This window comes from Panicum virgatum, chromosome 3K (assembly GCF_016808335.1).
Source record: "Panicum virgatum strain AP13 chromosome 3K, P.virgatum_v5, whole genome shotgun sequence".
Taxonomy (NCBI): Eukaryota; Viridiplantae; Streptophyta; class Magnoliopsida; order Poales; family Poaceae; genus Panicum; species Panicum virgatum.
In genome coordinates, this window is record NC_053138.1 from 33793598 (window position 1) to 33815556 (window position 21959).

Sequence of the window (21959 nt, forward strand, 5' to 3'; positions counted from 1 at the left end):
ACCCCGGGTTACTCTCGGGTAAAATGCTACGGCGGTACTCCGTGCGCTTGCGGATTTCTTCGTGGCCCATGAAATACCTGCCACCCCATTGACGTCTGCGGACACCATCGCTGATTTCTAGTGGTGACATTGGTGATTTCTAACACTTCAAGGGTGTGACACCATAGGTGTCTGCACAATAGAATTGCATCTATTTTATGCATCATGTGCTTAATTTGCTTGAAAAAGGATCTTATTGTAAATATAGAAGGTTATTTGTGTAATTATGATTTTATGCAAGGTCCTTTCTATAGTTTAATTTGAATAGGGTGTATAAATATTGCTTTTGTGGAAGGTTATTTGCAAAATTTAGTGTAATCATTCCATGGCAGAAAATTTTGCTTTTTAGTTTGAAATTAAATTGAATTTGCAATGAAAAAGACAAAAGTCCATTGAATTCAAAATGCCTTCAATGTTTTCAAAATAACTCTTTAACCTTTGGTCAAATTAATTTTTGCACAACACCAAAATTGTAGATCTTGAAAAATTGAACAACTTTCATGTTGGGCACTTTTTCATTTGAGCCCTGGTTTAAAAGTTATTGCTGGTTTATAGTAAGGTCCCTGGAATTTCTGAAATTGCAAACTAGTTCTCTTTCTTCCACCTCCTGCCTGCCTCTCTGTTCCTCTCACCGCCGGCGCTGAACCACGCCGCCCGCCGCCGAAGGAGGGCCCCCGAGCCACCTCCTGCGTGCTTTGGACGCCCACGCGTCGCGCCCAAGCTTCCACCGCCCTCTACCCCTTAGCGCTAGAGCTCTCCTCGCTCCGCCACGCGCCCAGAAGACCACCGCCGGCTGCCACCTTGCCGTCGCCATGGCAAGCCCAAATTAGAGCCCCGGCCCTCGTTCTCGCGTGCGCATGAGCACTACAAGTACCCCAGCAACTTGATCCTCTCGCTCTTTCACTTTTTCCCCACTCCGACGCCTCAGAACGCCACCACCGTCCATCCGCAACTCTGGCGAGCTCGACGCCACCGCGGAACCGCCACTGCAGCCCTCCTCCGTCCACACTGACCCCACCAGCAGCTTCGCCATGTCCTCGCGTAGCTCACCAACCCCTCCTCCTCGCCCAATCCCCACTGGAGCAACCTCGCCGCCGCTCCCCGAGCTCCGCCTGCCGCTGCTCGCCGTCGACGCCCTAGCTCCAACCATCCCCTCGACCTCCCAAGCAACCCAGAGGTGCGCCCTGACCTGGTGAAGCTCCCACACCTCTCCACCCTCGCTGCCGGCGACCAGGATCGCCGGGGTTCGCCGGTCAACCCTCGCCCCCTTCTCTTACCACGGCCAGGGACCCCATTTGAAAAGAAAAGAAAGTTCCAAGGGCATTTGTGCTAGATCTAGGGTCTATTCTGTAAAACTAGTTTTAGTTTTCTTTATTTCTTGCTGTGAACTTTGAAAATGCCTAGAAATTCATAGAAAAATCAGAAAAATGCAAATCCAAATGTTTTGGAATCATTGTTACAAGAAATACAAGTTTTGTTACATCCATATTTTCAGTTCTGGTCTGTATTTTAATCCAAGAAAAAGAATAGCATAAATAGGCTTTATTTGTTCCATGAGTTCTACTCAGTAAATGTATGTGATTTTTGGCAAGCTTATGTCTTGCAGTGTTGTTAGCATCTGGTAAAAATTTGAAACCTTTTTGACATCTTTAGCTAGGTTAAAGTTTCAAGATTCTTGAATATACTAGTGTTGCTAATTTATTTGTACTGGTAGAAATAATCAAGTTCTGTGTGTGAAACTTTTTCCATGATCACATGTTACTAAAACATTGTTGTTTAACTATTTCTTTGATTTAATGCTGTGTCTGAATAAATGAATTGTTCTGAATAAATGGCTGCATGTTTTGGTATGAAATTTGTAGGATAGGTTGCTCTGTTTACCTTCTGTTTTATGTAATTTTTTGCTGAATTTACTACTGAATGTGTGCTGAGTTAGGTATTTATTAGCAAACCATGAATTGCAAGCTATAGGAATCAACTACAACTTGTTTATGAAGTTAGTGAGCTTATTTTGTGCTGTTGATCATGATGCCTTGTGTTGTTAGAAATGTTAGTTATCTACTCCATAAATGACTGCCCATGTGTGTTTTAATTTTGTTTGCTTAGTGTTAGCTGCAGCTTCACCTTATCGTGTGTATGTTCATAATACTGTTCTTGCATCACATATAGATACTACGGTGTTAGCTGACGGGACGTACGAGCTGATCCCAGAGTCTGAAGGAGGTGATCAAGAAGCCTAGGTGAACGCTGCTATACTAACTGAAGCCCCGGACCAAAGTTCGGAAGAGCCCAAGGCTGAAATAGTTAGCGACTACCGCGAAGGCAAGCCCCGGACATAACCCAATATTTCAAATTATTACAATTTACCGTTATTACTTACTCGTGCATTTACAGTTCTTAGGATTTGAATTGAAACCATAGATGCATGATCCTAGGAACCTATGTACTGAACACTAGACTTGAGTCCGCGTATTTGCTATGCTTATAGGACCGGTAAAAGTCGAGTGATTGCCTGTCACTCGCGAGCTCTATAAGAGTTGCTTGTTTATTTTCTGCAATAACTGTAAGGACGACGGACGGGGTCGTGTTCGATATCATGACATTGTGTGAGACCCCGTCTGTGTTAATGAAATCTGCTAAGGCCGCGGTGTGTGGTAGCGGTGGTTAAGTTTTCGAACGTACTAGCCACATGCCATAAATATGGTACGCGGTAAGCCTAGTAGCTGAGTGGACCAGGGAGTGGATATACCTATCACTCTCTCTTTAGAGATAGGTTTTTATATGTTATTGTTGATCAACACCACGGGTGCAGGGAGGAAGAAAGGCAAACGGTTGTTTGGGAACGACCCGATGTTGTTCCGGACGTGTGTGTTAGGTTTACCTTGCAAGGTTGGAAATTCGATTCGAATCATCCGTATCTCGCGGATATTGAGACTGCTTGATCCCTTTGCCACACAGAGTAATAAGAGTAACATTATGAGGATCAATCTTGATGTTTGATTAAAGTTCTATCATGGTTGATTAGAGTTAGTTGCTTACATAGAATGGTTAATCAACTAGAATATTGAAAGCTAAAATGTGAAGTTAAGGACCTACTCTTTATTGATTTTCAGAAAAAGGAAAACCGGAGCCTCACAGAACCCTGCATAGTCTAGTTAGGTGGGCTATGTATACCCGTTGACGGTTAAGTCTTGCTGAGTATTAGTATACTCAGCCTTGCTGTTGAAACCTTTTTCAGGTATGAGTTTTGAGGACCAGATCGCTAGTTTGGCTTGGCCCTGCTCTTTACCTCCTAGCTGGTCCGTAGAGTGGGATCCGTCTTCGACCGGCAATGACTCCGATGAGTGATACCGTGCTTGGGCTAGCTTGGTACCCTTTTACAACGTGTTGTAGCCGTCGTGTTTTCTTTCCGCTGTTTTATCTCTGAAGTTAAAACTTATGGCTTGTATAATGTTTTACTAAGTTTGGACCTGTAATAACCTTTTGAACTTGTTGTAATAACTACTATGCTTGTTTTGTAAAATTTGTGGTTGTAATACCTCTGGACTCGCCTTCATGCGGGGTATGCTTGTTCGATCTGAGAACCGGTGGTTGTATCGGGACGTTACCCGACAGACCAAGAATTGTTTCGTTTGAAGTGCGTTTGAGCCGGTGTTGCCTTATGGTGATGGCCAGCACACTTGAGCCGGGATAATTCAGGTGGTTCTGCCACAAGGGGTAGTATCACGGAATGATATGTATCATGAGAAGTTCAACCCGATCAAATGTGGACCAAATGATAATCCCGAGTACCCCAGACACCACATCAAGGTATGAATTTTTCCAACATTTTTCGCGAAGCGGGGTCACACTTTGGAACTATTTCATCGAGCTAATCAAGTTTGACGGAATGAAATGTCTCGTTCAAAAGACTCTAAATTTTGAGCCCTTGCCGACAGATAAATCGGTAGTTATCCCATATTTGATTTCAACCATTGCATCTTTGAATTTCCCTCATTTCCATTTTATTCTTGCATGAACATTGCATCTTTTGCATGAAAATCCTTGCATATTTTGCTTTCCCATCTTTTTCATCACAAACCCCTATGAACCTTGGATTTAGACAAGTGCCCAAGGGGCAATATTGGAAGAAAATGCAGCCACAAAAACTTGGAGTGTAGTGCATGCATGAACTTGGATGATTTACATGTCCAAGTGCATTTCGGGCCACTCCTAGGCCTGCACCAGCCTATCCCTACACCCATTCACTCATTTTTGGACCATATGGCAGTCATTAAACATCACTAAAAAAGGAGGAAGAAATTGGGGCCAGCCACAGGCCAGCCGACCCCCATGGTCGGCCGACCCTAGGGTGGTGCCCCTCTATTTAAACTAGTGCACAGGGAGCTCATGGAACTCCCCTTGCCCGAGTTCCACCAGTTTCATTTCATGCTCTTTCTTCCTCTGCTCTCTTTGCTCTTGTTTCTCTCCACTTCATAAGAAAAAGAAGAAAAATATTTCCCTCTTTTGCATTCTCACATCTCATTTGCATTTCATGTTTACCTTCTTCTCTTCGCAAGAACGTGTTTGTGGTGGTTCTACTACCCCGCAAGAACGATTTTGTGGTGCGTCATCGCCCACAAGAATGATTTTGTAGAGTGTTATCACCCACAAGAACGATTTTTGTGAGAGGCAACCAGGCCCCACAAGGATTACTAACTCTCGAATAGCTGACTTGATTTTCACTAACTCTCACATAATCCTTCCGAGTGTTTGGTTTGTTTGTTGCAATGTCTTTCAGGAACATCGGAAGGAAGGTGTCGGGAGCACTCAAGAAGGTGACCGAGTCGAGCTCAAGCCGATCAAGCTCGCGTCGCTTGTCCACCCCCACGCCAAGCTGCACTCATCAAGATGAGCAGGCCGAATCCCAAGCGCCAGAAGAGAAGCCAGCACAACAAGAAGAAGAGGAGGCGCTGGATGATTCCCACCTCGACATTCGAGGGGAGCGAGAACTCCAACCGTACAACATCCTGAAGGCTCGGACCTTCGGTCATACATGGGAGTTCGATGAGGACCTATTGGAAAAGGCAGGTATGAATGCTAAATTTGTGAGTGTTTGGAAAGCCGTGGGTTGGTCTTCATTTGCTGAAATTTATGAGTTGGGTTCGAGAGATTTGAATATTCAGTTTCTCTACACTCTTGTGGAAACAAACAACAGGATTTCATTCCGATTCTTCGGGGAGGAATTTTCTTTGTCTTGGAAAGAGTTGAGTACTGTTTTGGGTTTCCACCATAAGTGCAGTCTTGATCTTGAGCAAGCAACTAAGGGCTACCATCGAGAAAGTTTTTGGCACACCATCTCTGGGTTAAACGCGTACACGCACCCCCGTTGCAATGATATTCAGCATCTGACTTTATGTTTGATGCATAAATGGGTTGCTCTCACGTGTTTTCCCAGAGATGATGTCCGGGCCGTTCATATGGATGAACTTCGTATTCTTTATGCCATGGTGAACAAAATAAAAATTGCCCCTGTGCAAGAAATGGTTCGCCAATGGCTTGGGAATTTTTGAATGATCGGACCAGTTGAGTGCACTTCTTTGGTCACTAGAATTACCACAAGTTTGGGTGTGATAAATTGGGCTCGATTTTCTTTTATCACTACACCACGCCCATCGATTGATTTGGCTTATTTGGTTCAAGGACACACTCTGAAAAGTGATCCGGACTGTTCTATCATATTTTTCTTTCCCGGCTATGTAAATGAGATCCCGCTTCCTAACCCGGGACTTCATTTATACAAAAGCCGTGGTTATACTTTTGAGTTGCAGCTCGTCGAAGCACCTCGCAGGAGTAGTGTGTCGGGAAGGATGACCAGAAGCAGGTCCCGGAATGCTGCGATGGATATGCCGCCACCACAACCATAAGCTTTTCATGGTTATGCAGGTTATGCACCCACTGCTGGAGCAGCCGGACTCTCGTCCGGACAGCAATCCAGTTGGGACCGATATATCCCGCACCCCGAAGCTAGAGGTTCATCATGGCAAAGCGCAGGCAGCTCTGAGTGGGATCAAGCCGCATGAAAGAACTAGGCATACGCCAGTGGTTCTAGTTCGAGCGGAGCACCTCCACTCTTTGCTGCCCGACGCTCATTTTCAGCACGAGGTTATCGCGACCTCTCTCAAGGGATAAACGACCTCAACATCCGAGTCGGCGACATCGATGATAGGAAGCAGCAGACCCACAGAGCTCTCACCCAACATATTCAAGACACCGCAAGATATCACGCACAACAACAAACAAATCATGAAGCCACCATGGAACTGCTTCAAAAGCAGTATCAGGACGCTCAAGCATTCTACTGGCACTATGGGTAGTACCCTCCACCTGGTCAGTAAGTCAGCTTGGGGGGAAGGAGTCCTCGAAGGTAACATGTATCTTGCATTTGCATATTTTCCTTTCCATCATCTTGCATTGCATGCTAAAAAAAAGAAGTTGAGTCATTTATCTTTATTTTCCTTTAAGTGTCATTTGTTTGTTTTCTCATGAGCAGTAAGAATGCCTAAGTTCTCCAGTTGAAATGATGAACAGTTGCTCTATTTTTAATTTACTTGTCATGCATAGTTTACAACTCATATTCTCCGAGAACTGAGTTCGTTGGTCTCAAAAAGTTTATCCTGAACCTGAAATTTTGTGGGTTGCGAGTGCATGATCTGAGTCTAAGCTGTTGAGAAATATGATATGATGGATTAGAGTTGCTACAAACCTGTTCTGAGCAAAATTTTACGTCCAGAACTCTTATCTTTGAAAACTACAAAACAAAATGTTCCTCGATGATGAGAAATACCCATCAGAGCCATATGCATGAAGCCTACAAAGAAACAACCCCTTTTACACGCTGCTTGTATCATCTTGAGCTTTGTCAAATTTTGTGACCTTTGTGAGTTTCTTTTCATACTCTCATGATCGAGAATCACGTACACACCACCTCCATATGCTAAAACTTCCACACCAGAAGGATAGCATTTCCATACCATCCACTCATTCATATCCTCTCTCATGTACCATACTCCATAAAGTCTCTCCCAAAATTCTCTCCAATAAGGGCATGAGCTATGTATTGAAAAAAAAGGGGGCACATGAAGGCCCATGAAAAAAAATGGACACATGAAGGTCCATGCAAAAATAAGGTAATTAGTCATGCACAAATTAGAAGGGAGAGACAAAATCAAGGAGCACCTTAGTCTCTGGCTTTCCACTCCATCCACCATATATCCACACACATGCACTTCTCGATCATGATTGTATGACTTGCTTACTCTTTGGGTTCGATCTTTGACTTTGCAAAATATTTGAAACAAGTATGCCTTAGTTTTTCTCCCTACCTTGAGCTCCACAAAAGCCTTTAGAAGTAGGAGAAAGAAGGCACACAAAAAAGCCTTGGTGAGGATACAAACACCTTTGAGTGAATGAGAGTGTCATTCGAGGAACTTGCTTTTATTTTTGAAAACTTTTGAAAACCTCCGGACATAATCTTGAGCAAGGAATGGGTAAGTGGTGCTTTATGAATCGTTCTATCTCTCAACCGCCCAAGACAAGGTGAAGGCCAAAAGCCCCATGGAGATTAAGGTAAAATGGGTGAGCAAATTTTGACCAACTTATTCAGTTCAAGATAGAATGTTTTGTTGTAACTTGTGCACAGTGCCGGCCCTAGGATTTTGGAGGCCCTCTGGCGAACTCGTCGCAACGGCCTTCTAAAGTCTAGACCTTATATAAAATCTTATCCGCGAAGCTGACCGTGAGCGGCGAGCGCTCCGCGAGACCGCGGCGAGCCACTGATGCGATCGCGATGCGGATGCTGACCGCAAACGGCGAGCGCTCTTCGAGACTGCGACAATTTGGCTTCGACAATTCCGCTGCCCTCCGACAATGGTTCGAGGCCTCTTAGTCTTTGGGCTGGGCTATACTTTGTAGCTATGTATACATAATACTCCCTCAGGTTGGTAAAAGAAGTCATTTCGGTCATCGACACGGTCTCCAAAATAACTTTGTCCACTATCTTTTTGCCTTAAAAAATTTATAAATATAGTCAATATATATTTTTATGAAACTGCATTTCAAGATGAATCTACTTATATAACTTTCATATTTTCAAACTCAACCCAAAAGAATTTATTTATAGTCAAAGTTTAAATGCTTAACTTAAAGATAAATTTAAAACGACTTTCTTTACCAATACGGAGGGAGTACATAACATATCTGGACTTGGACCCCCTCCTTTCTTGGGCCCTCGGCCGTCGCACATGCTGCCCTACCCCTAGGGCCGGCACTGCTTGTGCATGATGAAGAAATGAAGTATTTGCAACAACTCTTGATCAACAACCTAAAGTTTAGCTTTGCTCAGGGACGAGCAAAGATCAGCTTGGGGGTCTTGTTGACGCTCACTAACGACCATTTCTGAGCGTCAATATGGCCATATATAAATGGATGGACTTGTATTTATTACACTCATGCCACTAATAAATCACCGAATTCCACATGTCCCTCTAGATTTCTATGAGTGCAGGTTTTAACTGAAAATGGAGGGCAATCATACCCTTTTTGACCAAGGAGCAAACACCGACCAATCAGACATCACCACACATGGATCAAAAGGCCACCAGAGAAGAAATTCAGCATAACAAGGGCCCAAACCAAAACCATTAACAAGTAGACACCAGAAGCAACCAAACCAAAGAAGGAGAAGGTCGGTGGGCCCACTGATAGGCCAGCCGACCTACTAGGTCGGCCGACCTGCCCATGGGCCCCACCGCCTTAAGTCTTCGACATGGAAGCTCCTCGTTGGATGGTGAAGTCGGTTCAAGGTGTCCCGTGCACAATTCCCGGCCGTGGAGAGGGTGGCTCCCCTCTATATATATGAGGGGAGGGGCTCCATTTCAAGACATCACCAAGCATCGAAGCAATCAAGTTACTCTCTCAAGATGTAGTTCATCTTCTCTTGTAGAGGTCTTAGGACTAGAGGAGTTCAGGTTCGAGTCGTAGTTCGAGGTCTTAGAGTCATCATGGAGAGTCCGGTATGTCTTTTACCTTCTCTTTATGTAATTCTCTGAGTTTCTACTAGATGCTTATTTATTCTATTTAGTACTTTGGTTCATATGCTCTTGTTGTGTATGTGATCCTTCTTGTGAGTTATGATTGTCTTGAGTGATTCATATGCATAGACTAGTTCGTGTATCATGACTTTGTTTCATCTTCCTTAATTTGGCGCTCTATAGCTAAGATCCCGGATAGACAAGGGCGTCCTTGCGCAAGGCTAGAGTGGTGCTCGTTAGTGCAGTTGTGGTCCCTGGGTTGATGACCACGTTTGAATGCAACTCTATCCCACAGTTTGTAGATGTAGCCGGCAGGTGGTGACAGCCCTGTTCGAGCCCTAGTAATCCTCCATGTTCGGATAGAGGGGTAGGAGGTCCATAAAGCCGTCGGATGTTCAGGCTCCTCCTGTTCATTTAGATGCGGTCTCCCTAGTCTATTGATCTGGCTTTCCTTTTGTGTATGAACGACTCAGTTCGGTTTGCTCATGAGAGTACAGTAGACCATGGCTCTAGTTACCCTTGACCTTGCTCTTTCCTCTCCAATATCCTAGGCATGTTATCTAGTTGTGCTTGTGTGATCACTACCCCCTTTACCATGAATATTATGCCCCTGTTCGGATCATTGACATTAATCCATAATGGTTCCTCCTAACTTAATTAAATTCTATACACCGCCGCCTTCACTGTGGAAATATAAATGACACCCCGGGTTACTCTCGGATAAAATGCTACGGCGGTACTCTGTGAGCTTGCGGATTTATTCGTGGCCCATGAAATACCTGCCACCCCATTGACGTCTATGGACGCCATCGCTGATTTCCAGTGGTGACATTGGTAGGCTTCAACAGAGATTATACCCGACTTTCGATGACAACTCCAGAATCCCGAGACAAGCTCGACTCGATTCTAACTCCCAGACTACCTAACCTACTCTAGAAACTAAAAGTGAGAGGAGATAACTCCTTGGCGTGTCTCACAAGTGAGGGATGGAGGCCTATTTATAGATGCTAGAGGTCGGTGTTTGGTCGGGGCGTCATTTGTAAGCAAGAGGGTGGGTTCATGTAACTTCCACGAAAAGATGAGCTCGATACGCTACAAAGTGGGGCCGTCCGGTCTCTCCTAGGCTGAACGTCCTAGGATTCTCACCATTTGTCGCTGACCTTCTCGTGGACGCTCCCGATCTTCTCTAGATGGCGGTGGATGGTTGCGTCGGTTTGAAGCTAAAATTTGTAGGCCGACCGACCTGGGTTTGGCATGTCTCAGCCTCCCGTTTCACTGACATCTTGATCAAAGGGTGCATGAAGTCCATAGTGGTGCTTGTTGACGGCTGCTAAGTACCAAATTTAGGCCGTCAACTCCTGCATTAATACACAAAATATAAACACCAACCTAGTGGTAGGGGTCTAATGTTGACCATTTCCACGAGTGTTGGTAAATATTTGTATGCAGGTGAATTAAGGGAGAAAACACACCACAAGAGCAATGAAACACACTCCACAAATCAAGGCAAAAGGTGCAAACCACTCACATAACATGATTTAGGCTCAATTGGATCAAAACAAGCCCAAAGACCAAAGCTATTCAGCTTAGGATAGGCCATGACACATGCATTAGGACAAGGTAGCCCAGGACAGCCCGACAACCGAAGTTGGGGGCAGTTGGCGCCATGGGCCGGCCGGCCGACCACCCTGGTCATCCGACCAGGCCCATGGGCCCCACTGCCTCATCCAGCCATGTGGCAGTGGCTCCCAAAGGCAGTTCCTGGAGGAATAGCTACAGAAGACGTCGCTGCTGGTTGTTGGCGCTCACTAACGACCATTTCTAGTAGTCAACTTGATCAGAAAATCATGAGAGTTTGCATTTCTTACACGCATCTTTATCCAATAAAGTCCCTAAACCACACTTCACCTTCTAGAAACTGCAAGTTGTATTTTTGAGCTAATATGCAGGTTGCAAGCACACTTTGGCCTGACATAAAATCATAGAAAATATCAGAGCGTCGATTCAGGCTCAAATGGACCAAGTGTAGCCCAAGAACCATCTCAAATCCAGTTAAGACAAGGAAAGGCCCAGTGTTCAGACAAGGCCAGGCCCAGACAAGCCCAACCCCGGGCAGTTGGGGGCGGTGGGCGCCACCAGCAGGCCGGCTGACCACCCTGGTCGGCGGACCGGCCCATGGGCCCCACCGCTTAAACCTGCCACATGGCAACATCTCATAGGCTCCCAATGGCGGTTCACCGAGGATGGCTGGCTTCTCACCCATGGCTTGCTGCTATAAATACAAGGGGGGGGTAGAGAATGAGAACCCACACACACACACACACACACACACCCTCCCACACTCACCTCTCTTGCTCATCTTGCATAGTCTTTAGTCTTAGTGGAGTTTAGGAGAAGTCTAGGAGTCATCGAGTCGCCGGAGTTGCTCAAGAGTTCTGGTATGGGTTCTTCTCTAGCTCTCTCTTGTAATATTTGGTTGTTTGTAATAGAATTAGACTATGGTTACCGATATCTGCTTGAAGTATGTTCTGTGTTATCGGATATATGCTTCTTGATCTGGTTGCGTTATTGTTCAATGCTTGCATTGCATGATCGCCCTGTGCTTGCGATGATTAACATATCGGCCTTAGAACTCTATCAACTGCTCTAGTATTCGTATTTTTGCTCTAGTGTGATGTCTGTCCATCCGGAGGGTGGGGGCTCCGCGCGGGACACTAGAGTATCGCTTACTAGTGTAGACATGGTGTCTAGATTAGCTAAGAGTTGCTGGATGTCAACTATACCCACAGTTTGTAGAGGTAGCCGGTAGGTGGGGACAGCCCTGTTCGAGCCCTAGTAATCCTCCACATTCGGTATGGGGGCTAGGAGGTGCATAAAGCCGCCGGGGTGATGGTTACTACGTATGATGACACATCTACTGCAATTTCCACTGACTTGATTCATTCCATTGTTATCATAAGTGCTAAAGTTTTTCAAGTTGTCAACTAATGTTATAGCTCTGTCTCATAGACACACGACCTTAGAAAAAATGTAAAAGAAAAGACACTCTAGTGACTATCAATATGTAGACTAAATCATCGCCCGTGTGCCCCAGTAAAACATTCATTAATTTTGAGAAGATGACCAATTCATTGACCTTGTCAAATTAGTGTCCTTTTCGAAATAAAAGAAGAAACTAATTTAAGTTTAATTTTTGTTATAGACCATAGCCTATATTAGCATTAAAAAACTTAAAATCTCCATGAATTGTCTAATGATGATTGAGCAAATGACAAATTTATTTCTTTCACATAGTGCACCCTATGGAAACTGTATTGATGCTACAGTGTCCATTTACAATTAGTGAAATTCTAAAATATTTTTTAGGAAAATCCATAAAATGCAGTGGAAAATAATGTTGCAGGGACAGAAATTAAATAACATAATGAGCATGTGAAATGTTTTAGTAGTTCCCACCAATATTGTAATTTTACTTGGCCAATAAAACTTGTCTCTTGTCGTGACCTATAGTGGCCCAAATTAAATATTTCATCATATTGGAAAGTTTCAGCTCTTTTAAAACCCCAAGCACCTCTACTGCCCAAAAAAAAAATACAATGCTATTGTTAGCCTGTCTATATCTTCCAATATTATATCAAGATTTCTCTTGCTTCACTTCACTATTCGACCGGCGTCCATTATCTACCACAAAAGACTAGCACCTGGATCCATTATTTTGGCTTGCATTTATCGAAGAACCTCATGTCCATTCATGACGAGTTCAATGTCTAAAATTAGGCCATAAGTCTAGATTGATGCCTAATGACCTTTCACTGTGACCAAAAATGGCGGAACACCACCTCTTTGCCATCAATTTTCCTATGGTCAAGGTGCTAGCTATATATATACATACACAATAAAAGGAAGAGGAAGAAGGAAGAACAACAACAAGAGGAGATGATCGCATCAATCATGGTGAAGAATAAGCAGTCACTCCTACTTTCCCTTCTCCTTGTGTTGGTTGAGCTGGTGTTGCTACCAGCACCATCATGCCAGGAGATGAACTTCGATTTCTGGGTGAGAAAGCAGACATCAAATGCCAGCAAAGATGCGGGGTGCGCAAAGAAGGACGTTGCACTATCCTCCGCCGATGCTACTATGGTGAGAAATTCTATCGATCCCTCCACCCAATTGAATCCTGAAGATGGCTGTTACAAGACCATTAGCGAATCCATCGCCAACATCCCTGATGGAAGCACCAAAAGGTACATACTTCAGCTGAAGGGTGGTACTGTGTTTCGTGAGAAGGTCTTCCTTCCAAAGAACAAGCCATTCGTCACCTTAATGTCCGACCCCAACAATCCTGCTACCATTGTTTGGAATGACACAGCAACCACACCAGGAAGGGATGGCAAGCTCCTTGGTGTGGATGGCAGTAGCACGGTGAGCATAGAGTCTGACTACTTCATTGCCTATGGCATCATCTTCAAAAATGATGCACCGCTGCCGAAGAAAGGGGAGAACAAAGGTGAGGCAACAGCGTTGCGGGTGCTCGGAACAAAGATAACACTATACAATTGCACCATCGATGGTGGGCAAGGTGCTCTATATGACCAAAGTGGGCTGCACTACTTCAAGGCTTGCATCATCAGGGGAACTGTCGACTTAATCTTTGGCTCTGCCAAGTCATTTTATGAGGACAACAACATCATTTCCGTGAACAAGGAAACTTTGCCAATGGCGCCACTGCAGCAACAACAACGCAATAATCCCATCAAGGCCGCCCCCGGAGAGGTCGGATTATCTTTCAAAACCTGCACAATTGAGGGAGAGGGAGAACAAATCTATTTAGGCAGGTTGGGTATGGCTTGTGTCTACTTATACACAAAGATTGACAAGAAACTCGAACCTGTAATCTCAGATGGTGGGAATGTCCAGACGGTCAACAGGTATCACATATAGATTGGTTAATTTCTTTTATTTGCACATACCAAAAAATGTTGTTCTTGATATCTGCAATATATAGAATGATAGTTTTGCTGCACTATGATCTTTTTGTAGGACTGGGATGATCTACTATCAGACTTCAAGAGCTACGGGCCTGGCCTTGATAAAGCGCTACGATCGGAACTTAGTTATGCTGAGGCTAGGCCATATCTCGGGACTTACTACATCTCGGGAGACACATGGATCCCATTCCTACCACCAGCTGAAACATGGTTGTAGGGAGCACAAGGATGACTCAAGATCACTAAGTGACTGGACACACCTTTTACTCTCGAATTCTGGTCCACCAATTTTTGTCTTTTAAATAAACCATGCAGAACCCTATATGCGCATGCATGGAGTTCAAAAGGAATATGTTGAACTTTTACTTCAAACGGGTATTATCTGCAACCAACTAACTTTTGCGACAAATATGTTATCATGAGAGAGTTTGTGAAGTGATGACAAGAAATGTCATTTGTGTCATTTCTATTTTTCAAGGCTACTTGCTATTGTTCAATATATTTAATATTGAATGGCTTCCTTATACTAGTGAAGGAAATATTCCTAGCGCATCCTCAAACGACACAATCCTCATTCCGCGCAAGCTTCAATTAAACTCCAAAGTTTGCCTTGACACAATCATCTGACCGCTATGGACCAACCGACCATTGCCCCCTGTAACCTCGGCCTATTTATGCCATCACAGGAGCACTGCTATGTGATAGCACATGCACTAGCTTATGATGTTGAGCTGTCACCCATTGCCACATTGTCCTCCTATGCAGGCACTCATACTTCATGCATTGCTCGATCAATGCAAGCTGTAGTTCGGTCATGCATTTCCTAATGCTCTAACACTACCACACTTCCACATGTGTGTTTGTAGTTCATAGCACAGATGCAGCCATGATGCTGGTGCCTCCACCTCATGCTGTACCACCACTTCTTATTACCTTCCCTTCACCATGTCACCTCCTTATCTAGACAGACGCCACAAGCTATGAACATGAGGCTCGAGTGCAATTTTTTAGCTCATAATCTGGATTTGAAGGCTACCCAAATGTCGATTATTAGTGTTTATTTTGAGATGATATAGCTATTATGAAATGGAGGTGGTAAATCTCTCCAAAAAGAAGAGCATTTTCCACCCCATCTGCAGAGTGTTATTCCTAGTTTGAATGAGATGTTGAGATGCGATGTTCCTTGAGGTGTAGTATACGAGGAGTTACTTGACAATGATGCTGAAATGAATTTCAGATTGATAGCATGAACATAGAAGATAAATCCCACTTCAACCACTGATCAATTTGTGGATGATGAGAATGACAGCACATGCATTGATGCGCCACATATTGATGCGACAGCCATAAAACATAACCCAAGTGAGAAGCAGAGTCACATAGTAAAATGGAGGGACTGAAAGTAAAAGTTAGATCTGTGATCCCACAAAATGTAAATTGAGGACATCCACCGTGAGGGTGAGAGATCTTCAGCACATAAAAAGAGACTTTTATTACAAGATATGTTAGGTTATTTTTTGAACTAACCCATTCAAAGTATGGATCTTAGAAAGAAAAATGTGAAAGAAATGGATAATCATCGCACAACAACACTTTGATAAGGAGAGTTACAAGGTATCCATTGTAATGAACGAAGTCTTTGATGCCCCAAGATTGAATCATGAAGATAACAGATGTAAAGATTCATAAATTTAGACCAAATTTGCAACAAAAATTGGATAGTTACTACATATGATGACACATCTACTGCAATTTCCACTGACTTGATTCATTCCTTTGTTAGCATAAGTGCTAAAGTTTTTCAAGTTGTAACCAATGTTATAGCTCTGCCTCATAGACACACGACCTTAGAAAAATGTAAAAGAAAACATACACTCTAGTGACTATCAATCTGTAGACTAAATCATCACCCATGTGCCCCGGTAAAACATTCATTAATTTTGAAAAGATGACCAATTCATTGACCTTGTCAAATTAGTGTCCTTTTCGAAAGAAAAGAAGAAACTAATTTAAGTTTAATTTTTTAATAGACCAAAGCTTATATTAGCATTAAAAAACTTAAAATCTCCATGAATTGTCTAATGATGATTGACCAAATGACAAATTTCTTTCTTTCACTTACTGCACACCATAGAAACTGTATTGATACTACGGTGTCCCTTTACAATTAGTGAAAATTCTAAAATATTTTTTTCTGCAAAATCCATATAATGCAGTGGAAAATAATGTGACACAACACAATGCAGGGACAGAAATTAAAGAACATAATGAGCATGTGAAATGTTTTAGTAGTTCGCACCAATATTGTAATCTTACTTGGCGAATAAAACATGCATCTTGTCGTGACCTATAGTGGCCCAAGTTAAATATTTCAACATATTGGAAAATTCAGCTCTTTTAAAACCCCAACCTCACCCACTGCCCAAAAAAATACGATGCTATTGTTAGCCTGTCTATATGTGCCAATATTATATCAAGATTTCTCTTGCTTCACTTCACTATTCTACTGGTGTCCATTATCTACCACAAAAGAATAGCACCGGATCCTTTGGCATGCATTTATCGAAGATCCTCATGTCCATTCATGAGGAATTCAATGGAGCCAATAACATCAAGAGCAATTAGGTTGTTGTCCGCATCAAGGTAATTATGATGCTGCGCATTATGGACCGATTAATCCTTGGTTTCATCCTTACTTTTATATGCCCTTGGATTATAGTAGGATGCATATGCGATCATATTACATTCAATATCCTCCTATGTATCCAAATCATGCTTCACCACAAAGACCGATTGTTACTAGGGACAATCTGGTCAAAAGAGATCTTAATTGCAGCAAGGAGAGTGAGAAGAACAAGAAGCAAGATTCAAAGTACTTACAACTGAGGTGGTGTCCCTCAGGCTTATCGCACACTCAAAAGAGAAGATCGCAGTGTTTGCGCAAGCAAGAAACGAAGGAGCAACAAGTTGAGGTCGAGCCAACAAAGTCAGTAGCCATGAAGAAAGTTTGGAGGCCGAAGCAAATTGTTTCATTATCGACTTGAAGTGAAGCATGTCATGGCCAATAATTTTTTTTGCCCTTAGCACAAAAAATGGCCGATGTATTACTAATCATCGCCCTTAGATAATTTTGGTCCGGAGGAGTGTTATTTGGCATGCAAGCTTTGCCAAAGAAAAGGGGGGCATATGTTGATGACTAAAATTGGCAGGGACCAGTCTGACCAGTGTGTTCAGGCGGTCTGACCGGTCTGGGCATTTGTAGCCAATCTGGCACAACTGACCGGTCTGACCGGTCCAAGTAGAGTCTGAGTACAACTAGAGATTTTCATACATTTAGATCTTGTAATAAGATTTCTTGCAGGACATGTCCACCCACCCTATAAATATAAAGGGCCACAGCCAATTGAGGCATCCAATCGATCAAAAAATACAACAATACATTACTTTTCTACTTTTTATTGCCTTTGCTTTTATCTCCAAACCCTAGCTCTTCTAACCCCATTATCTGATGTTTTCCTTCGTCTCCACAACGTCTGAAGATGCCCTAGCTGGCCTGCCAAGCCTTTGGCAACCCTACGTGTACCTACCCTAATGGGGTCCCTCCCGGGCGAGTGTTCGTCGGACTTCGCCGTTCTACCCCGGCGACCGGTCCCTCTGACCGGTCTGACCGCCCCACGTAGGACACACTGCACCGAGATCCTCCTCGCACTGCACAACTGTTGGTGCTTCTTATGATCAATAGAATATGGATTCCGCAAGTGCACAGAATTACCACTATAGCACTTCACCTTGGAGTATTATAGGGTATCATAATTTTCCTTAGGGAAGTACTATGGATAAAGAGTATCGAAGAATCGAATGACAAACTTTACTAGAGATATCAATCGACTAACTTAGTGGGGGTAAGCCTGACAGATAAGGTAAGATAATGGCTAAGCGATGACCATCTGACATAGGAGACTCTTATCCATAGAGAGGTAAGTAGCCGGGAGGACAACGAGCGAGAAAGACTCCTAAAACACTTCTAAACTATCAAGCTAGCCTCTCTAGACTAAACCTTGCTTCTAACTAGTTATCGGAAACCTAGAGCTTACTTCGGTGGCTGGAAGAGGAAGGACTTCAGAAAGGGATGAGAGGGGAGTCCAACGGCAACCTGCACTACTACTATGAAACCACCCGAACGTGGTGGACTATAAGGGACGAATAGGGCTATCACCAACTGTCGCCTACCACAACGGTACCATGGTGTGTAACACACTTTCTAGCTAACACTAAGCTCAGACACCACGTCCGTACTCGGTGTTAGGATTTCTCTTATCTCGAACAAGAGAAATCCCCCTCAACCTAGGGACCTAACTTGAGCTCCCTAGTCCGAGCGAGAAAACCCACAAGGTAAGATTTCGAGAAACAAGAAAAATACAAAGCCTAAGCTAGAGGAATTACTTCCGCACTCAAGCAAGATAATTTGAGAAGATAAATAAATGCGGAAAGTAAAGATAACTCAAAAATATAATGAAGATAACTTATATTGCTAAATACCAAAGGAAAAGATATAAGAGCTTGTTGACGCTCACTAATGACCATTTCTGAGTGTCAATATGGCCATAAATATATGGATGGACTTGCATTTCTTACACTCATGCCACTAATAAATCCCCAAATTCCACATGTCCCTCTAGATTTCTATGAGTGCAAGTTTTAACTAAAAATGGAGGGCAATCATACCTTTTTGGCCAAGGAGCAAACACCGACCAATCAGACATCACCACACATGGATCAAAAGGCCACCAGAGAAGAAATTCAGCATAACAAGGGCCCAAACCACAACCATTACCAAAGAAGCCGACCTACCCATGGGCCCCACTACCTTAAGTCTTCGACGTGGCAGCTTCTCATTGGATGGTGTAAGTCGGTTCAAGGTGTCCCGTGCACAATTCTTGGCAGTGGAGAGGGTGGCTCCCCTCTATATATATGAGGGGAGGGGCTCCATTTCAAGACATCACCAAGCTTAAGTCTTCGACGTGGCAGCTTCTCATTGGATGGTGTAAGTCGGTTCAAGGTGTCCCGTGCACAATTCTTGGCAGTGGAGAGGGTGGCTCCCCTCTATATATATGAGGGGAGGGGCTCCATTTCAAGACATCACCAAGCAACCAAGCAATCAAGTTACTCTCTCAAGATGTAGTTCATCTTCTCTTGTTGATGTCTTAGGACTAGAGGAGTTCAGGTTTGAGTCGTAGTTCGAGGTCTCTCTCAAGATGTAGTTCATCTCTTGTTGATGTCTTAGGACTAGAGGAGTTCAGGTTTGAGTCGTAGTTCGAGGTCTTAGAGTCATCATGGAGAGTCCGGTATGTCTTTTACCTTATCTTTATGTAATTCTCTGAGTTTGTACTAGATGCTTATTTATTCTATTCAGTACTTTGGTTCTATAACACCCTAAATTAAATTTCAGTATTTAATAATAAATTTAATTGGCTTTATTTAATTTTCTAGGATTTAATTTGCTTAGCCTTGCATTTATAATTTATTCTTGCTTCATAAAGTAATTAAAATTTATTTTAGGGCTAACACGCTGGTGCATGGCTTTACTTGTTTTAGTGTTGTAGGGTTTGAATTCAAATTTGAGTTTGAATTCAAAAAATTGAGTTTGAAAAGGAATAGAAATAGAATAGAAAAGGAGAAATAAAATAGAAAGCCCAAACCCTTTAGCAATCCAACCCAACCCGCTCTCTCTTCAGCCCATCAAACCGAAGTGGCCCAGCCCTTCTCCTCCTTCTCCCTCACCCCGCGGCCCACTCCCCCAACTCGGCCCAGCTTTTCCCCACGCACCGAAGCCCAGCGCGCGCCCCCGCTCTCCCCGCTCAGCCCGCGTCACGCATGCGCGTCGTCCTCGCTGCTCTGGGCCCGCACGTCAGCGCCGCTCCAGCGTTCACGCCTGCGCGCACCGCACGCCTCTCTCGCCCACTGACAGGCCAGTCCCCCCCCCCCCCCCGCGGCCCACCCGTCAGCACCTCACCCAAACCTCGCGCGCGCTCCTCTCTTCCTTCCACTGATCACTCGGTCCACATGTCATCCTCCCCCGCTTAAACGCCACGCACCCACTTGTGGGCGCCTTACCGTCGCTGCGCACTCGACCCCACACTGTCAGGGCTTCCTTCCTCCTTCAGCTCGCCCGCAACGACCACGCCGAGATCACATCCGTGATCTTTGGCGACTCCCTGCCATAAACCCCCTCCGAGATACTCGGCACCTCTCCTTTAAACGCCCCGGCCTTCCTCTTGCGCCGCACACGCCCACCCCTCGCAGCCCCAAACCGAGCCGCAGCCACCCCGCAACCTCGGCGCTCGGAGCAGAGCCCTGCGCAGCCGCGGCGGTGTGGCCGCGGCCACGCCGCCGCGGCCACGCCGCTCCGCCGCACCGGAGCCCCGGCCAAGCCGCGCCGGAGCATCACCGTGGGACAAGCGACTTCCCCGAGCCCGCTTCCCTCCGCTCCGACCTCGGCATCGATCTCGTCACCAAGCTCTGCCGTGCGCCGCCGCGGGATCTCGTCGCCGGCACCGCCACATCACCTCCCCGTCCGATTCCACGCCCGGTGGGCACCGCCCGGACCTCCTACTCCTTTTGCGCTAGATATCTTGGAACTTGGCGCGCTCTAGGTGCTAGGACACCGATCACCGGCAACCCTCGCCACGAGCCCGCCATGGCGGACCGTGCTGCAGCACAGTTTGGCCCACACGAGCCTTGCCTTGGCTTGCACTAGCTCGGCGCACACATGCAGAAGCCACAGCCCCAGTTCTTAGCCCCGAGCAGCACGCCCGGGCGCGCATACCGATGAGTCACGCCGCGCAGACCCACCGCCACCCGTGCAACCACGTCTCAGGGCACCCCCGAGCCCAGATGAGTGCTCAGGTGGATTGCGCATGCCGCTCCGATCACCCCTGACCCAAACCTTGGTCGAAATGACCCTCGGAGCATCAAATATGATGAAGTCTGGCGAGGAATCGATGAGCGCCGCTGCAGAAACCTCAAGTCCGGCGACTCGCGCCGCCGCCCGCACGCCCAAACCCTCTGAACCGCCCGATCCAAACCCAACGCCCCTGATTAGATCGCAGAACCATCAAACCCTGGCCCTCAGATCTCGATCCAACGGATCAGATCTAAACATACCCCTTCGCGCTGCTACTTTTGCTAAAGAGACCCTGCCTTTCATCGAAATCAACCCGCGATCCTTTCTTATTCAAAAGTATATGCAGTTCAGCCCAAAATCTTTCACGGACCCCCCTGACCTTTTTAAAAATAGAACCCGCAGTCCTGGCCAGTCAGTTTTACGTGTTAGACCCTAGATCTAACTTTTAATTATGTTTAGGTCGTCGGTTTTTGTTGAAAACCCCCAGAAACTCTGTTTTTCTTATAGTTAAGCCCTGGACCTTGTTTTTGCTCTAGTTTTCACGTTCTAGCTCCGTTTTAGGTGTTCTTTATGTCCACGCGATCGTTGTAATGCGTAGAATAGTTCTAGCTTAGTTTTTCTTGCTGTTTTTATGTATTGTTGTACTGTTTCTTAGTTTTTGCTCCTGTTTGCATGTATGTGTATTTGTGGACTGATTTTGGCGTTGTGATCGTGAGTAGACGTTGATCCTTCGGAGGAGTACCAGTACCAGGAGCCATCTTCTGAGCAGTTTGAGCAGCAGGAATAGTTTGAGGAAGGCAAGTATAACATGAACAACACCTATCACTTTAAATACATTTTCATACTGTATGCCTATAAGGACTTTCCTAGCCCCTTTATATCCTTTATATATATCCTTGGGTTGCATTTTGGTTTGTTATGCTAGGTTGCTGTGCTCTCACACATAATGGTCCTTTT

At 44.8% G+C, this 21959-nt stretch overlaps 1 protein-coding gene across 1 annotated transcript; it reads left to right on the forward strand.

Moving 5' to 3' along the window:
* The first annotated feature begins 13027 nt into the window (after positions 1-13027).
* LOC120701423 (probable pectinesterase 48) lies at positions 13028-14537 on the forward strand. Its single transcript, XM_039985472.1, has 2 exons — positions 13028-14040; positions 14167-14537. Exons 1-2 carry the CDS (start codon positions 13047-13049, stop codon positions 14313-14315), a joined length of 1143 nt encoding a protein of 380 aa, XP_039841406.1. The 5' UTR covers positions 13028-13046; the 3' UTR covers positions 14316-14537.
* The last annotated feature ends 7422 nt before the right edge of the window (positions 14538-21959 follow it).

What these genes read in the sequence shown, in the direction of transcription:
- LOC120701423 (XM_039985472.1), top strand. Translation starts at nt 13,047, where the DNA reads ATGATCGCATCAATCATGGTGAAGAATAAGCAGTCACTCCTACTTTCC. An exon ending in TGTCCAGACGGTCAACAGGT is followed by an intron (nt 14,041 to 14,166) that starts ATCACATATAGA and finishes GGGATGATCTAC; the next exon opens with TATCAGACTTCAAGAGCTAC.